This window comes from Salvia splendens, chromosome 12 (genome assembly GCF_004379255.2).
Source record: "Salvia splendens isolate huo1 chromosome 12, SspV2, whole genome shotgun sequence".
NCBI lineage: Eukaryota > Viridiplantae > Streptophyta > Magnoliopsida > Lamiales > Lamiaceae > Salvia > Salvia splendens.
In genome coordinates, this window is record NC_056043.1 from 27592331 (window position 1) to 27609333 (window position 17003).

General features: G+C 37.8%; 2 protein-coding genes across 4 annotated transcripts; both read left to right on the forward strand.

Annotated features, from left to right (window-relative positions):
• The first annotated feature begins 1648 nt into the window (after positions 1-1648).
• Positions 1649-8479, forward strand: LOC121758626 (protein STICHEL-like). 3 transcript variants are annotated; one of them, XM_042154002.1, is made up of 8 exons: positions 1649-4247; positions 4600-4819; positions 5830-5883; positions 6006-6551; positions 7283-7440; positions 7534-7805; positions 8039-8120; positions 8202-8479. In XM_042154002.1, the coding sequence occupies exons 1-8, from the start codon at positions 2091-2093 to the stop codon at positions 8295-8297; spliced, it is 3585 nt and encodes a 1194-aa protein (XP_042009936.1). In that variant the 5' UTR covers positions 1649-2090; the 3' UTR covers positions 8298-8479. The 3 variants fall into 3 exon arrangements, with proteins under 3 accessions (XP_042009936.1, XP_042009934.1, XP_042009935.1); XM_042154000.1 differs by having other exon boundaries at positions 1651-4247; positions 7283-7805; XM_042154001.1 differs by lacking the exon at positions 5830-5883 and having other exon boundaries at positions 1653-4247; positions 7283-7805.
• A 5652-nt stretch (positions 8480-14131) lies between these two features.
• LOC121757815 (uncharacterized protein At4g04775-like) lies at positions 14132-14518 on the forward strand. Its single transcript, XM_042153294.1, has one exon. The coding sequence runs from the start codon at positions 14132-14134 to the stop codon at positions 14516-14518; it is 387 nt and encodes a 128-aa protein (XP_042009228.1).
• The last annotated feature ends 2485 nt before the right edge of the window (positions 14519-17003 follow it).

Consider the following 17003-nt stretch of genomic DNA (forward strand, 5'->3'; position numbering starts at 1 on the left):
GAAAATATGGGAAAAGTTAATGTGATGTTGAGAAATATCCCCGAAACAGTAGTGCTAATCAATATATTAACGCAATAACGGAACCTCAAATAGTATTACATAGTATGAGTAAATTTTTATAATTTTAATGAGACACTAGACGAGGACAAGTCGCAATGCCTTGAAATCGTCGAAGAATTATCTCATTTTCAACCAAATTCATGAATAAAAATAGTTATAATTCTAAATTAAGATAGCAACAAATCAACAATTGTACAATACCAATAATACTCTTGAAATCATTAGCTTTCAAGTTTCAACAGATAATTTTATATAAATAAAGTAAATCAAAAATACGGGATATGATCAGTTCATAACTATCTTAAATTGATAACGGGCAACTATGTAACAACCTACATTATGGATGTCAACAAGAAGACATTTGTATGTTAACTAAATGTAGTTGACATACATATGTTTTCTGTTGACATGTAAATAAATGTCAACAGAAGACATACGTATATTTTTTGTTGACATTTATTTACATGTCAACAGAAAACATACATATGTCAACTACATTTAGTTAACATACAAATATCTTCGTTTTGACATCTATAATGTAGGTTGTTGACATTATTATCAGTTATCAATTTAAGATAATGGTTAACCTATTATGTACGAAAGAAATTATTTATCTAATACGGTAATACCCATAACAAAATTGATCTAAAAGATCCTCGAAAGATAAGATAATAATATATTGAATCTAATATCCAATGAAAATTAATCTAAAAGATCCTCAAAAGATAAAATAATAGTATATTGAAAATAGATTATTCCAATATAGGAGATGGAATTCATGATGATTGTATTCGGGCTATTTTTAGTTTAATTGTCATATCATGCGAATGAATCAGGCTGTACTACGTACTTACTGTAAATTAGACCATCATTTTCCTTACTTACTTAGTTACTTATTGTAAATTATATAATAACTGTAAATTAATCAAAATCATTTAAATTTGCAAACTCTACTGAGGAGGGCAACCAGTCCATCAATTTCATCTTCCAAACATATAAACATATCCACTTCATATATAAACTAATATGGCCCAATCAATTTAATCAATAAAGCAAGCCCAACATCAAAACAATTAATGGGCCTATCATGTCTTCTACAATAACTCCTCACTTTCACTCTCATAAATAAGACGGAAACAGAGACCAGGCGTGGGCTCCCACCGGCCAAGCCCTTGTTGGAGCCTTAGCCAACTGGGTCTGCCACCAGGGACAGTGGCGGACGCAGAATTTTGCGACTGGGGTCCAAATTACTTTAATAGTTGTAGACTATTTTTCGATATTTATCTCACCGCAAATAGTTGTAGCATGAGTGATAAGAAAGTTGTGACATATATAGATTATAGTGAATGACAAATAATAAAAAGGTGATAATATATATGATCGTTAATTATAAAACATAGTTGCACACACCATACACACTACACACTTTGCACACACACTCCATACACTACACACATTGCACACACCATACACACTACACATAATTTACAGAGTCTACTCAGTTCCATTCCATTTGTATTATGTATAATCCTCATTCCATTCTCATCATCATCCTCACCCTCACCTCATCCTCATCCTCATTCCATTCTCATCTTCATTTCATTCCCTCCTTATTCCATTTCATCATACCAAAAAGCCCCTAAGTAGTATTCCATTTAATTTTAATCCAAAAAGGCCATTTTTAAATTTAACAAAAAGAATCAAATATTGAATGTTGAATTTATATTTTCCATGGTGACTCAGGACTCGAGAACTGGAGAGAAACACAAGGTTAAAACTTCAATAAATTAAAAAGCAAGGAACAAACAAGCCCTAGGGAATCTCATTACTGCAAAATAGTGAGGAGGAGGGAAAAAGGGTATTTTCCCATTTCAATAATTTTGTGCAGTAATTATTGCCTTCTAATCCATTATTTATGCTAGGATGAGCAGAGATGCTCGTTAAAGAAAGGCTATTAAGATCTGCAGATCTGCATTTGTAGACGAGATTGAATCATATCGTCGATGTGTATCAGTTGTTTGTATTGAGCTATGATGTCAGTTGAGCTTCGTGACGGCGGCGGGATTGATCCCCGGCCGAGCAACTTGCATTTGAAGAAGGAGCTGACGCAAATCAGAAAGGCGGCGAGGGTGCTACGAGACCCCGGAACCTCCTCATCTTGGCGGTCGCCGCCGCTTGGTTCTGTAAGATCTCTCACCTACAAGAATGGTAATGCCGTTGCTTCTTCCTCTTCACACATTTTGCAGCCACGATTGCTTGTAGGAAGTAGCGATAGCTATATTAATAACAATAATAGTAATAGTAATGCTAGTGGTGGAGGCATTTCGAGAGCGGAAGAGGGTAGGAGGAAGGTGTATTTATATAATTGGAGAAATCAGAAATCTGAGAGTGAGAGGAGTAGGCAGATTGATGGTGAGAGTGGTAAGGATGAGGGGTCCTCCTCTACTCGAGAAGGGAGTCTTGAGTCGGATAGCTTGAATGTTGGTGGGAATGATTCGAAAAGTGATGGTTATTTGAGTGATAGGTATGGTTCTTTGATGTCTAAATGTAAAGATTCTAACTTTACATCATCTATTAGGCGTACTATTAAGAAGAAAACGAAGAGGAGTAATTATTCTAGTGCTAGTTCTAGACATCAGAAGGAGGAGTTGCAAATGAGGATGATATTGAGTAGATATGCTGAGAATGTAGCAGAATGCTCCCCCGGTGCGAGAATAAGGAGGGACGATTTGGCAACTTTGGCAGATCAGTTTGATGATAATGGCGATTATTGCAATTCCGAGGATTTAGGTAGAGATTCTGCAATATCACCTTTGATTTCTAGGATCAAGAATAAGGGTTGGTCTTATTCACCCACAAAGCTGTTGAGGACGCATAGGAAGGAGGATGATTCTGTTTCGTATAGCACACCAGCATTGTCAACAGGCTCTTATAATAGATATGCCATTAGGAATCCAAGTACTGTCGAGTCATGGGATGCCACCACTGGGTCATTGAATGGTGCTGATGACGAGGTGGACCAGTTGGATTTGCCTGGACGTCAGGGCTGTGGAATTCCTTGTTACTGGTCTAGAAGGTCGACACCAAAGTCTAGATATGGGAGTTCTTGTTCTCCTTCTCTTTCTGATGCTCTAAGAAGAAAAGGAAACATCTTGTTTTGTGGAAGTCAGACCCCGTCCCATGGAAGACATAATCGCTTATCTTTGGCTTCCAGCAAGAGGAGACTCAGCTCCAAGACAGCAGGTCAAAGCCTCGTTCCTCTCCTTGACAATGGTGCTGATGGCATTGGAAGATTGTCCATGAGAAGCGGGAATAGTGATGATGAGCTCTCAACCAATTTCGCGGAGCTTGATTTAGAAGCCTTGAGCCGGTTGGATGGTAGGAGGTGGTCTTCAAGTTGTAGAAGTCTGGAAGGGCTTGAGTTAGTAGCTTTGAATGAGGAAGAGCATGAAGAAGGTTCTCCTGAGAATGTCAGAAGCCTGAGCCACAAATATAGGCCAATGTTTTTTGACGAAATAATTGGCCAAAATATAGTTATTCAGTCTCTTATGAGTGCGGTTTCTAGAGGGAGGATTGCTCCTGTTTATCTATTCCAAGGTGCTCGTGGAATTGGAAAAACTTCAGCGGCTAGAATCTTTGGTGCTGCTTTGAATTGCATTGCCACTGAAGAGAGTAAACCCTGTGGGATCTGCAGGGAATGTGCTGATTTCCTGTCTGGAAAGAGCAGGTATCTTGAAGAAGTTAATGGCTCCAATAAGAAGGGAATCGACCAACTGAAAAATCTGTTAAGAAATATATTGGCAGTTCATCCCTCGGCACTTCAACATTACAAGATTTTTGTCATTGACCAATGCCATTTACTGCCCTCAAGAACATGGCTGGCATTTCTTCGACTTCTTGATAAACCTTTGCCACGCATTGTTTTTGTCCTCATTACAACTGATATTGAGAATGTACCTCGCACCATATTGACTCGGTGTCAGAAGCACATTTTCAACAAGATTAGCAATGGTGATATTGTTACTCGCCTAAAGAAGCTTTCAACTAATGAGAATTTAGATGTTGATCCAAATGCACTGGAGTTGATTGCTTCAAATGCAGATGGTTCACTACGAGATGCAGAAACAATGTTGGACCAGTTGAGTTTGTTTGGGAAACGAATCACTAAGTCCCTGGTGAATGAACTTGTAAGTTAACAAAACCCATATTTAAATCTTTAGTTAAATCTTCGTTGCCCTGCCATGTGACTCTGAATAGTCTTGTTCTTTCCGACTTGCATTCGGAGGAATGGCTACTATTTTTTGCATTTTTCTTGCCATTTAAGTTTTTTTTTAAAAAAAACTTGCTCTCTTAAATAAGAGTTTGTATTATTATCTAACTAATAAAAAGTGCATGTGGATTATTTCCATTTTCCACACAAAAAAAAACAAAAGAAAGTGCATGCGAATATCGATTGATTATTTGATTTCTACAACCTCTAAGAAGGTTGAATAGTCTGTTTGAATTATGATACTTTTTTATTCAATGTTCCTTATGCAGATGGGGGTTGTCTCTGAGGATAAATTACTGGAGCTTCTGGAGTTAGCAATGTCATCAAATGCTACAGAGACAGTTAGAAGAGCCAGGGAAATGATGGATTCGGGTGTTGATTCATTAGTACTAATTTCTCAATTGGTGACACTTATTGTGGATATTATTGCTGGGACTTATTCGAATGCTGATGCAAAGCACAACTTTCCATTCTTTGGTGGGGGAACTTGTAAGTTCTTCTTGTTTACTCTGTTTAACATTCGTCTACTTGGTCTTTTCTGGTAAAGAATATCTTGATAACCCCTGAAAGTGAACATTATTGGTGAATTTGAACACTCTTCATTAACATATAATGTATCACTATTTTCAATTAAGCATCAAATGTGTAGATATACTTGCCTCTACAATAACTCAACTACTATTTATTTCATTCTAGGTTTAAACAATTGAAAACTCATAATTGCATAAGATTTCAAACGATTGTTTTTTGCCCATCTCAAAGAAAATATATTAAAAGAATATTGATTGGTATATATTAAAGGAAATGGTTGTCTATGAACTGTTTGTGTAATAGACACGGTTCTGTGCTAAACTGTTCTCTATAAGCTTATTTATTTTAACATCCACTTCTGTTTTAGTTAATAAATCGTTGTCTTTTTTTAGCATCCCCATTTTATTTTCAACATTTTTAAATAAATTTGTTGCACAAAGAGGGTAACCTTCATTATACCTTAATATATGATCTCTGACTAATTAAAAGAACTCTGTAAAGCTGCACTTGGATGACAATGATCCAAATTAAATGAGTATTTCTCTGTAAAATTTTTTATCACAATGTTAAATGGGTTTTCCAATCTTCTACCCCCAGTAAATAAACAGAGAAAATAAAAAATAAAATAAAACAAATGGTGTTGTGTTGGCTGTATCTGGAAATGTTTTACTTGTGACATCCTCTCACCTTTTTAACTTTTTTTTGGTTTTTTCCATAAATGTATATTTTTGGTATTTATTGCCACATTCAAGTTATTATATACTATGAAAATTTGGCGGAGGAGATGAATCAATGATAACATTTGCTGCTTAACATGCTTACTTTATTCAATAGTTTCACTTCACATAATATTTTAAATCACATTCTTTCAACATGCTGCCTACTAAGTATGCATATTCCATCTGCGGCAATTGGACCAGCAAAACCCTTCAACTTGTGATGTTATTTTTTGTACTTTTTATGTCAAGCCAATGCTCCCTGGTTGCATGCTGGATCCTCTGACTCAATTAATGAAAATACGAGTAAGATTTTTAAACAGTCTCCCTGCCTCTGAATTTTTGAAGCGTAAAATACTTAATTTATCCAGGACTGGAATCTTAGGTGTTCTCTTAATTACTAAAACCATTGATGGTTGAATTTTCAGTGACTGAAAGAGAATTGGACAGACTGAAGCATGCATTAACGCTACTGTCTGAGGCAGAAAAGCATCTCAGAGTATCAACTGAACGATCAACCTGGTTTACGGCAACCCTATTACGATTAGGTTCTCTGTCTTCTCCTGATCGAACTCAGTCTACCAGTAGTCGACGACAGAGTTCAAAGGCAACTGACGAGGAGCACATGAGTATTTATAGAGAAGCTACAGTCCCTAAGCAGAACTCAGATGCACAATTTGCACCTGAGAAATCAGGTTCTCCATCATCATTTTTGGTTGCTGCTCAGTGCAATCCAATGAGCAACGAAAAACCAGTCAGACTAATTGACAAACCCAATCAAGACCAATTCAGTAATAGTGATAATCAGACTGACTCAAATGGTGACTGTGCAACTGGTAAAATGACAATGACATGCATGGATTCAAAGATGTTGAATAATATCTGGCTCCAGTGTATTGAGAAGTGCCATTCTAAGACATTGAAGCTGCTACTTCATTCTTATGGAAAGCTTGTTGGTTTGTCTGAAATGAAAGGTAAATTTCCATACAAATGAATTACTATGACATTTCCACTTCTTTTTGTTCTGCTTTATAGGACAACGGTTTAAACGACACTGCATTTTATTTGTGAGTGTTGTGTGTGAGTGTATCCATATAGGTAGGAAGTAAATCTTTTCAGGTGATTATAACACTTAATCTGCTAGGAATAAAATCTTTCCTTTTAGAAGCATATGAAAGAAGGGAAATAAATTTTGATATTGATAGGATTAAAATTCTTTCCTTTTGGGTATATACCAAATATCAACTGAAAAAGAAGATTAATTAAAGCTGTTGAATGATTTATTTACTTAATTTAGTTATATTAGTATGTGATTACTTGTAGGGTTATCTTATTTTATTACTTTATTATATACATAGTATATTGCGATGTAGGAGGTGTGTGGAAGATTTTACTTGAGAAATCAGTGTTTAGTTGGTTAGGTGAGAACTTGAGGAACTTTTTTTTTTGTTATTTAGATTCTCTTCAATTAATATTTATGTCGTCTTGTTCATTAAAATTGTGATACCCTTGACTTTGTCATACTCTGGTTCAGAAAATTAAACGTATTGTTGTATCATGCATTACATATTTACATTATATGTCACTGGTAGTTGAATGCCTCACTCTTTCTCATATCATTTCCTGGATATGTAATAGCATGGTCATGTCAAGTGCATGCTTAGGAGGTTTTCTTTAGTGAAATTTTGAGCACTTCTTTATGCAGGTGGTTTTATTGCACACGTTGCGTTTGATGATAGTAATATCAAGACCCGAGCAGAAGGTTTTCTTAGCAGTATCACCAATGTATTTGAAGTAGTTTTACGAAGCAACGTGGAGGTTAAAATAAGTGTAGTGCACAGAGTCAGACCCTCCGTTGCAGATGTAAGTACTTCAGAAAATGGCAAGTCAGATCTTCCCTTGCGTAGAATTGAGTCCATCATCCATGAGCAAAGATTGGAAACTGCATGGCTGCAGGCAATGGACAGAGGAGCCACTGGATCGAGCCATTTGAAACCAGAAAGGAATCAAGTGCTGCCACAGGATGGCATTGATCATCCAAGTGAGTTGAAATCAAAGGATTCTCTGGATAGGCCCTTGCAGCAATGGGAAGATGAGTTACATCACGAGATTAAAGTACTGAAAATTAACGATGGAATGTCACATCAGAAGGATCAGACAGTTAAGAAGATTGGTCATTACCCCATATCTCCGAGCTTGCTGCATAATTCTAGCTTCCCAGCTAATATGTAAGTGAATTTATTTTATCATTTCAAATTTCTGAATCAAGCTTATGAATGCTTAGAGATATCTCAAGTTTAAGAATGAAACACAATCTGTTTGATATGCATAAGCTTAAAAGAAAAGGATGGTCTTCTCTCTTGAGGTGACAATACTCCTGTTTGTTTGCTCTTGATAGTAAAGTGAGAGCGGATTGTTCGTGCATCTGTCATCATCTTCACATTTCCTATTTTCTTTGCAGGGGATATGAATCTAGCACGGGCGCTGGTGGTTGCAGCGCCTTGTTCTGTTGGAATAACCGCAAACCTCAAGGAAGGAGAAAGGTAGGCTCTCTATTTCGAGTCTAATCTCATTCGAAAGTGGGCAACATTATATTCGCAGACTAACTTGTGTTCCGTATGCAGAGCACTCCTTCACGCCCACCCAAAGGTGGGCGATTTTCTTTATTCGGAGAGTGTGCGAAATCGAGGAGGCCAGAAAACAACAGATCGAGTAGATGATGATGATCAGCCATTCCATTGCCATTGATTTTGTATTTATAGAGGCTCAACTGAGTCATTGATTTTCGAATATGTCAACATCGGTAACGGAAATGAATGTTGTCAAGTTAATTATTGTGACTCATCATTTACTCAATTCACCAATGGTATTAATAAAAATTACAGACGTTTTTGTTGTGCTATGAAAAGGAAAACTATGTAGAGTATGTATATGATACGCTAGTTTTCATCCATTGTAGCCCCAAAAATTTAGTGGTCAAGGCATACCACATGGCAATGTGATATGGTATGTCCCACTAATAATACTTTGACAAATGGATTTATAGAAGTCCAACTAAATACTTTCCATCCTTTTCTAAAAATGGACATTATTGTAAAATTTGGAAAGTCCAAAAATTAATACCACCTATATAATGAATACATGTATAACACACTTATATATTTTGCTACCATATTAGTTGTCAATAAGAATGCATATAACAAAATTAAGGTCATTTGCCACCTTTATGTTTAATAGTATAATTATTCATATATGTGCAATGGTAAAATAATATAAAAATGAAACTATATAATTATTCCTAATTTCGCATAGTTAATGTAATGCCACTGAATTTTATTTATAATTTAATTTATAGTTACATTTTTTATTTGTGATTTTTCGCACAGTTAGTGTAATGCTAACTTAAATTTGTTGTTTACTTTATTTCTTGTTTTATATGTATGCAAAAAATTACAAATGATTACCATAACCTTAAACTAAATCATAAACAAAATTTGTTAGCATTATATTAAACGTATGTAACTATGATTGATTATATAGTTTCATTTTTATACTTATTTTACCATTGTTAAAGACTATATGAATAATTATATTAAATATATAAGTAGCTAATAATAAGAAAATGACATAAAAGTTAATTTTATTATATTAAATTATCATTGACATACCATAAAAAACTCTAAAAATCAAAATATAATAAGTTAATTACTACATATATTTTGTTTATTAAATTATTATTAGAATTAGAAATATAAAAGGACGAAATAAATTTTGCTAGTTCATAGTGGAAGTATTTTGGTCAAATATAAATGCATTCATTATATTAAATATAAGTACTCTTAATTTTTGGATAGTTTCCGAATTTTATAATAATGTCCACTTTTAGAAAAAGATGAAAGTATTTAGTTGGACTTCTATAAATCCATTTGTCAAAGTATTATTAGTGGGACATACCACATCACATTGCCATGTGGTATGCCGTGACCACTAAATTTTTGCTCCTTTTTTACAAGCTTTTTTGTTAGTTTTTATATATTTGCAATTAAAAAAGTACAAGTTGGTGCAAAAAGATACTCCATGCAAAGGTTTCAAAATAACTCCATGTGCATACTTTCTATTTTCTAAGAAATATTAAATTAAGAAAAAAGAAGTTGGTGATGATTATGAACATATAATTAAGGCATTCACCTTCTCTATGAATACTTTAAGAGCTAATCCCGGTAATAATTGCTAGCTAGTGTACAAAATAGTACAAAATGCATGCTTCACGCCACTCTTTTAATGGTGAGCTGGGAAATGCTCTCCTCATATCACTTGAGAGGCACATTAACAAAGCTTAACCAATACAATAATCACTACTTAACCACGGATTATTTAAATCATAACACATAATTACTGATACATTATGTGGATTTTCATATAGTTATTTCAGTTTGCACTTCATATGCCTCATTTATATGATATTTTAATATGATATTTTCCTGGAATTTCCACTCTAAGAGCATCTCCAATGGCGGACGTCCGATCGGACGACCGCGACAGGCGACCGGGACGTCCGCCATTGTGGCGTCGAAGGTCGGATACGGACGTCCCGTGAGGACGTCGCGTGTCCTCGGACGTGCGGGCGACGGGCGGGCGGACGTCCGCCACTGTGGACTGGGTCGGACGCCCGGGTCGGACGTCCGGTAATTAATTTTTTAAAACTCTATATATACGGCTCGTTGAACTTCATTTCATTCGCACCACTTGTGTTAACAAGTTTCTCTCTTCTTTTACTACATATTTCATTTCTACTTAATGGAGAACGATAGGAACTCCCCTGCCACGAGCGAGTCGCAGACTCCGACGTTTCCCATCGACCTGGAGGGAAACGTTAGCGGAAATGCGACAACAATTCCGACAATGTCGGGGATGGGTGGAATGGGTGGGATGATGTCCCCTTATATGTACAATTGGATGGGTGGGATGGGTGGTATGATGCCCAGGGCTGCGGGGATGGGGGGCATGACCCCAAATATGATGATGCCGGGGATGTGGATGGGGATGGGGGCATGACCCCAAATATGATGATGCCGGGGCCGGGGATGGGGATGGGGGGCATGACCCCAAATATGATGGGATGGGTGGGATGATGGCGGGGATGATGCCGAGGGGAGGGGGTGGCAGGGGCCCACAAGCGGACGATGTCTATCGGCCAGTTATCGATATGACTGATACCCCCTCCACTTATGTTCCGGAGACTCAGTTCACCAGCTTGGAAACTTTCTCTTTAGAGGAGTTGGGGCTATCTCCAGTCAGGGAGACTCCAGGCAGGGGGAAGGGACGTGGCAAGGGCAAGGGGAAAGCCCCGAGCTCTTCCTCGCGAACGGTGGCAGAGGAGGAGGATGAGGATGAGACGGGAAAGAGGACGGTATGGAGCCCGTGGGAAAATGTCGCGCTTGCGAAGGCTTGGGTTTCAGTAGTCGAGGATCCCTATGTCGGTGCCAACCAACATATTGTTAGACTGTGGTATCGCATCGCTGAAGCCTACCACACACACAAACCAGCTGGGGCGAAGCGTCGCGTTCCCGAACAGTGCCGGAAACAGTGGGAGCGGTTGAGGCCTAAGCTTAGTCGATTTGCGGGCCTCTACCAAAACAATCTCCGCCAGGCAAGCAGCGGTATGTCCGAGGAGGATGTCCGGAACCGTGCCTTTGCTCAGTACCCCGACAGAGCCTTGAAGTTTAAACAATTCGATCAGTGGGAGGCCTTTCTCGTGGTGAAGGATTCCCCAAAGTTTTGTGGGGGAGTCGAATCGGGCTGGGCGAAGCGGACGAAGATCAATGCTTATGGTGAATACAGCAGCAGTGCTGGTTCGCATGAGCTCTCAGAAGCCGACGAAGTGTCCCCGCTACCTCAATCAGACTCTCGCCGTCGTCGTCGCCCGGTTGGGCAAAAGGCTGCGCAGCGGAGGGCTAGGGGAAGCAGCAGCGGGTCGTTCGAGGTCCAATCGGAGGCCCCTGCTCCCCCAGAAGATATCGACCGACTTGCCCGCGCGCAGTTAACGACTAGCTTGGTCCGGACCATGCATAGGTGGCATAGCACGACAGATCCTGTGTACAAAAGGATGTTGAAGGATGTCATCGATGGATGTCGGCGCGATTTGGGCATGCCACCCATTGGAGATGATGGCGCCGAGATTAGCGGCTGGGACGGCGGGGGCGGCACGGGCGACGGCGAGGGCGGCACGGACGACGAGGAGTGAGCCGAGTCAAAAATTTTATTATGTAATTTTTTCTTTTTTATTATGTAATTTTTTTTCTTTTTTTATGTAATTTTTTTTAATGAAGCATTTGCAATTTTCTCGTATTCCGTGTCAAAATTATAATTTCGTTACGTATATTTGTGAATTTGTGATTTTTTTTATTGCGGGAAGTCCTAGTGGGAAGGGCGATGGGAAGGGCGGATTGTGAAGGGGATGTCCTAGTGACGTGGCAGTGGGATGGGAAGTCCTAGTGACGTGGCAAGAGGTGTTTTTGGGATGTCCTAGTGGATGTCCGAGTGGGACATCCGACCACTGGAGATGCTCTAGGGTGTGTTCACTTTACCAGAAATGCCAAGAAATGGGCCTATTTCTAAAGTAATTCTGATGTTCACCTTATTTGTTTAAATTCTGCAGAGCCCTAGAAAAGCAAGAAGACCGCACTGTTTCTGTCTGAAATATCCAAATTCAAATCTCTTTGTTGATGAGGTGGTTTTCCTTTCTGAGAGCTGAGGTGACATCCAGAATTGCATGGGAGATTACTATTATACCCTCCAGATTTTTGGGTCAATAATGTATTTTACAAATTGGAACATGGGTATTTGGGTCAGAACCCTATTCTTTGATTAAAATAAGAATTTCCACACTTCCCGAACCAACACCAAATCTAGGGAACCGAACGCTAGTATATAGACTCAATTATGTGGGCCCTACCATGACAATTCAGACCAAGATATATTTCTATGCATTTCATATAAAGGAAAGCGAACGACTCCTTAGATATGATAGTATTTTCCTCATTTTAGATACTTGAAATGATATTTCATATTTATGTTGTAAATTTTTTCAAAATAAAAATAAAATAAAATTATGCCTAATCATCCCTCTCTCTTTCTTAGTAATTAATAAGACGACCTTATTTTTCTTCATTCTTCTTCCTCACTCCTTTTCATTTCTTATCTTCATGCTTCCTTATTTCTTTTTTGGTACCATGTAAAATTAAAATATGAGGAAAAAGCTAATAGTAATTTCTAAGATCATTTACATTACATATATTCTACTTTTATCAAGATTTGACTACGTAGGAATATTCAATTTTAATCAAAAGCATACTTTATGTCTTGTTTATTTATACATAAGGAGTCAATTAATATTTTTAATTATTTTTGCATAAAAAGGAGATAGAAATTATTATATTTATTTATTTTGAACAAATTTACAGCATAAATATAATTTCAAATATCGAAACATAAGGAAAATATCACATTTAGTACTAGGGTGGAAAGCCCAAGAAAATATACTTGAGTGGAAAGTCCAAAATGCACTCATGGTCTTGGGATGACGTCATTTAGGATTATTTTCATCCTATAGCATAAAAAATGCTACAAAAATTCTTTAGATACTATCCATATTCATTAGGGATAACTGCCTTAAAAGTCACAAACTTTCACCAAATTTCGGTTTTTCCCACAACATATAAAATTGGCGTGTAAAGTCACCAACTTTGCCGGATTGTTGGTATCTCCCATTTTGACCCGACCCTGTGTTTTCCTGTAAATAAGTGTCCTGTGTGGCATGCCTGAAAGTTGACCTGGATGTCATCAGAAAATCCTAATACGACATCGTTTTTAACACCTAAAACAACGTCGTTTCATCGCTCCATATACAATTAGGTTTAAATTCCCAAAATCAAACATAAGCATTGAATCATCCTACAAATCACTATTCATCCACCCACTTTAATCTCGATTTTTCTTCCCTTTGTGGCGAACGATTCACCCGTAATCACAAGGGCAATATCAATTCGTTACCATTTGTTAACAAGGTAAGATCATAGCTTCAATTTTAGGGCTTGAAATCCCAATTTTTGAGACATCACATTTGAAATCCCGAATTTTGAATATGCAATTTAGGGTTCTGTTGGTTTTAGGGTTCGATTTAGGGTTCAATTTTAGGGCTTGAAATCCCGATTTGGGTTCAATTTTGAATATGCGAATTTGTGGTTCCCGATTTGTGGTTGGATTGGGCGATTTCGAATGTGCAAGTGGCAATTGGTATAATAGTTCATGATTGTGGTTTTGAAATCCCGAATTTTGAATATGCGATTTAGGGTTATGTTGGTTTTAGGGTTCAATTTGTCGTTTCTGGATTGAATAAACTTGTTTCTGAATGTGCAATTGGTTTCTGAATAAACTTGTTTCTGGATTGAATAATAGTTCATGACTGTGGTTTTGAATGTGCAATTGGTTTAATAGTTCAGGATGATTGTGGTTTTGGTGTAGGATGTCCACGTCTTCGCTGTCTTCGACAAGAATGACTTGGTCGAGGTTTGAGGCAGTGGTCTGTGATCACGGTCTTGAAGCTGATGTGGTGACATCAAATACGGATGCTAATCCCGGACGACGCTTCTATCGTTGCCAAGTCTGGAAGGAGGACGATTGCAACTTCTTTCGTTGGATTGATCCATCGTTGTCACCGAATCAAGAGTACTTTTTTAAAAAATTGAAGATGGATAGGGACAACGTGCAAAGAGCATTGAGAGATAGAGTTGCTAAGCAGGATGCACTTGACGAGAGCGTCCGTTCCAAAACTGCTGAAGTTGAAGCACTCCAAGGTGTTGTCGCAGATTTGCATCATCAAAATCGGAACATAAAGGTTGTCATTTTCATTTTATGTATCGTCATTTGGATACTGTCGTAGCTTATCTAATAGAACCAACAATTGTAGTAGACTATGCAAGTTGAACTCCAATGTAATACACTACGGAACTAAGAATATTGTAGTGATTTTTCCCCTATGAATGCATTGAGTTATGAGTTCAAATATAACTTATTGTTACTCTGTCCCTTTGTTACAACATTGAGTAATTATTATTCCCTATGAATGTATTAAGTTATGAGTTCAAATATAACCAGAAAGCTATGGTACATTAACAGTTCCTGTCTAATAAAGAAGAAGAAAAATAATAGCAAGGGGAAGCTATGGTAAAGCTTTTGATGAAAAATATGGAATTGACTTCAGTTTAGTACCAAAACACTTTGTTTACACATAATAGTTTGCTGCCACAAAACACATGGTTTACACATAATTTAGTACCCAACCACATATAGTTTGGTGCTCACAAAACACATTGTTAAGACATAGTTTGGTGCTCACAATAAAAACATTGTTTTTAGGATTGAATAAACATTCAACATCTTCAACCATTGTTGTTGCTTTGCTGCGTGGGGATTGAGCCATCACCTCCTCCAGAATGTCCTCCAACACGGCCTCCTCAACGGCCTCTCCTTCTTCCAGCTCTCCCCGTAATAGCGGTGGTACCACTTTTGGCATTAGATGGTGTCTTGAGGAAGTGAATAGCAGCGCATGCATGAAGACAATAGATGCCAGCCAAATCTCATTTCCTACACCCACATTGCCTTAAGGAGTGAGTCACTACAAACCTATCCTAAAAGTGACTAACTTCAAATTTCCCCCCTACTGCAGGAATGGTGGTACAATTTCTGCTTTCATATACCATAGCTTCAATTTTTTTCCTCACTTTTGGACACACAGTTGAATTGATCCCAACACTCTTCATTTCTATACTCTTTCTATAAAGTCTCTTCATGAGTGTAGTTCTCAGTTCATCTAGTATGTCTAACACATGTTTACTCCTTGCCTCCAGAATATAGGCATTGAAACATTCACAAACATTATTAAGTATGGCATCAGAGCATTGTACAGGTGTTAGAAAAGCCTTACAGAATCTGCTTGGGGTTCTTGTCCATTAAATCTGCATATGCCTGTCCATCTTCCTTCTCTAGCTCTCTGCATGCAATCTCATATTCTTCCATATAAGTACTTCTAACCAGCTTCCAGAAAAGCTGTTTCAAAAGTGGACCTTTGTGAGTTTTTTCCAGTTTGCATAGATATACCTTGCAAAGTTTCTATGCTCAGCCAATGGAAGTTGACTATGTACTGCATTTTCAAGTCCCTATCAAGCAACATTGTAAGTGACAACATAACAAATTAGACAACAATTGCAAATAATACATACATATAACTGACATAAATAATAAGTTAGCATAGTATATACCTTTTGCTGATCATTGATAATGGTAATTCTTACTCCTTCACCCAAGGTCAACTCTTCAACAAGAATTTTAATGAACCAAGTCCAGCAAACCTCATTCTCAGCTCCAACCACAGCCCAACCAATGTGATACATTTGATTGTTTCCATCAGTTCCTACAGCAGTTAACAATATCCCACCAAGATATGTCTTAAGGAAAGCACCATCTAGACCGATCACAGGTCTACATCCCTCCTTGAAACCCTTTCTTAAACCACTGAAACCAATGTACACAGCCTTAAATACAACACCTATATCTACATGTAGTTCAAACCGCCCTTCTCTGTCAGACCTACCCAACTCCAACATATAACTCCTCAGCTTTGTATAATGAGCTTCCAATGTTCCCCTCAGTATGTCAGTTGTCTTTCTCTTGGAATGGTATAACCTCCACTTGGTTGCATCAAATGCAAACCGTTGCATCTAGTCATTACCCAATTCCTTACAACTGAACTCTGGTCTAAGTCTAAACACGTTCAAGTATTTTCTGGCAATCCAATTAGATATCACAATCTTGTTTCTCATAGCCCTAGGACATGTGTGCTCCGGTTCAAGTTTCTTTATTACTACAGAACCATTTATCTTCACAAGACTCCCAGAACAGAACCATTTGCAAGGACTTTTGCAACCTGCCTCAAATGCCTTCCTACTTGCTCTTTTGAAGTGAATCTCCCAACCATTCTCAACTGCATTGTCTATCAGAGCATCTCTGGCTTGAAAACCATCAATAAATCCCATTCCAATCCAGAATTTCAAATGCTTATGATCACACCTTGGATCATACATCACTTTAGCATGCCTTTCCATCTTTCTTCTCCCTTCATCCTGAGAATCAGTTGAGCTAGAGTAGATATCACCTTCTTCTGAATTCTCATACTCAGACACATAGTCACTTTTCTGCCCTCCACTGACTAGACCATAGAACATGTCATCAGTAACAATAAACTCTTTCTCCTTATTTTCTTTTGCTTTCTTCCTTCCACATGTATTCCTCATCCTCAGACACTAACTCCTCAGCATCCATGTCATCATCAGTTTCCCCATCTTCAGAAGATGGTATATAACTCCCAT

What these genes read in the sequence shown, in the direction of transcription:
- LOC121758626 (XM_042154000.1), top strand. Translation starts at nt 2,091, where the DNA reads ATGATGTCAGTTGAGCTTCGTGACGGCGGCGGGATTGATCCCCGGCCG. An exon ending in ATTCTTTGGTGGGGGAACTT is followed by an intron (nt 4,820 to 5,829) that starts GTAAGTTCTTCT and finishes TTTTATGTCAAG; the next exon opens with CCAATGCTCCCTGGTTGCAT. An exon ending in CTCAATTAATGAAAATACGA is followed by an intron (nt 5,884 to 6,005) that starts GTAAGATTTTTA and finishes TTGAATTTTCAG; the next exon opens with TGACTGAAAGAGAATTGGAC.
- LOC121757815 (XM_042153294.1), top strand. Translation starts at nt 14,132, where the DNA reads ATGACTTGGTCGAGGTTTGAGGCAGTGGTCTGTGATCACGGTCTTGAA.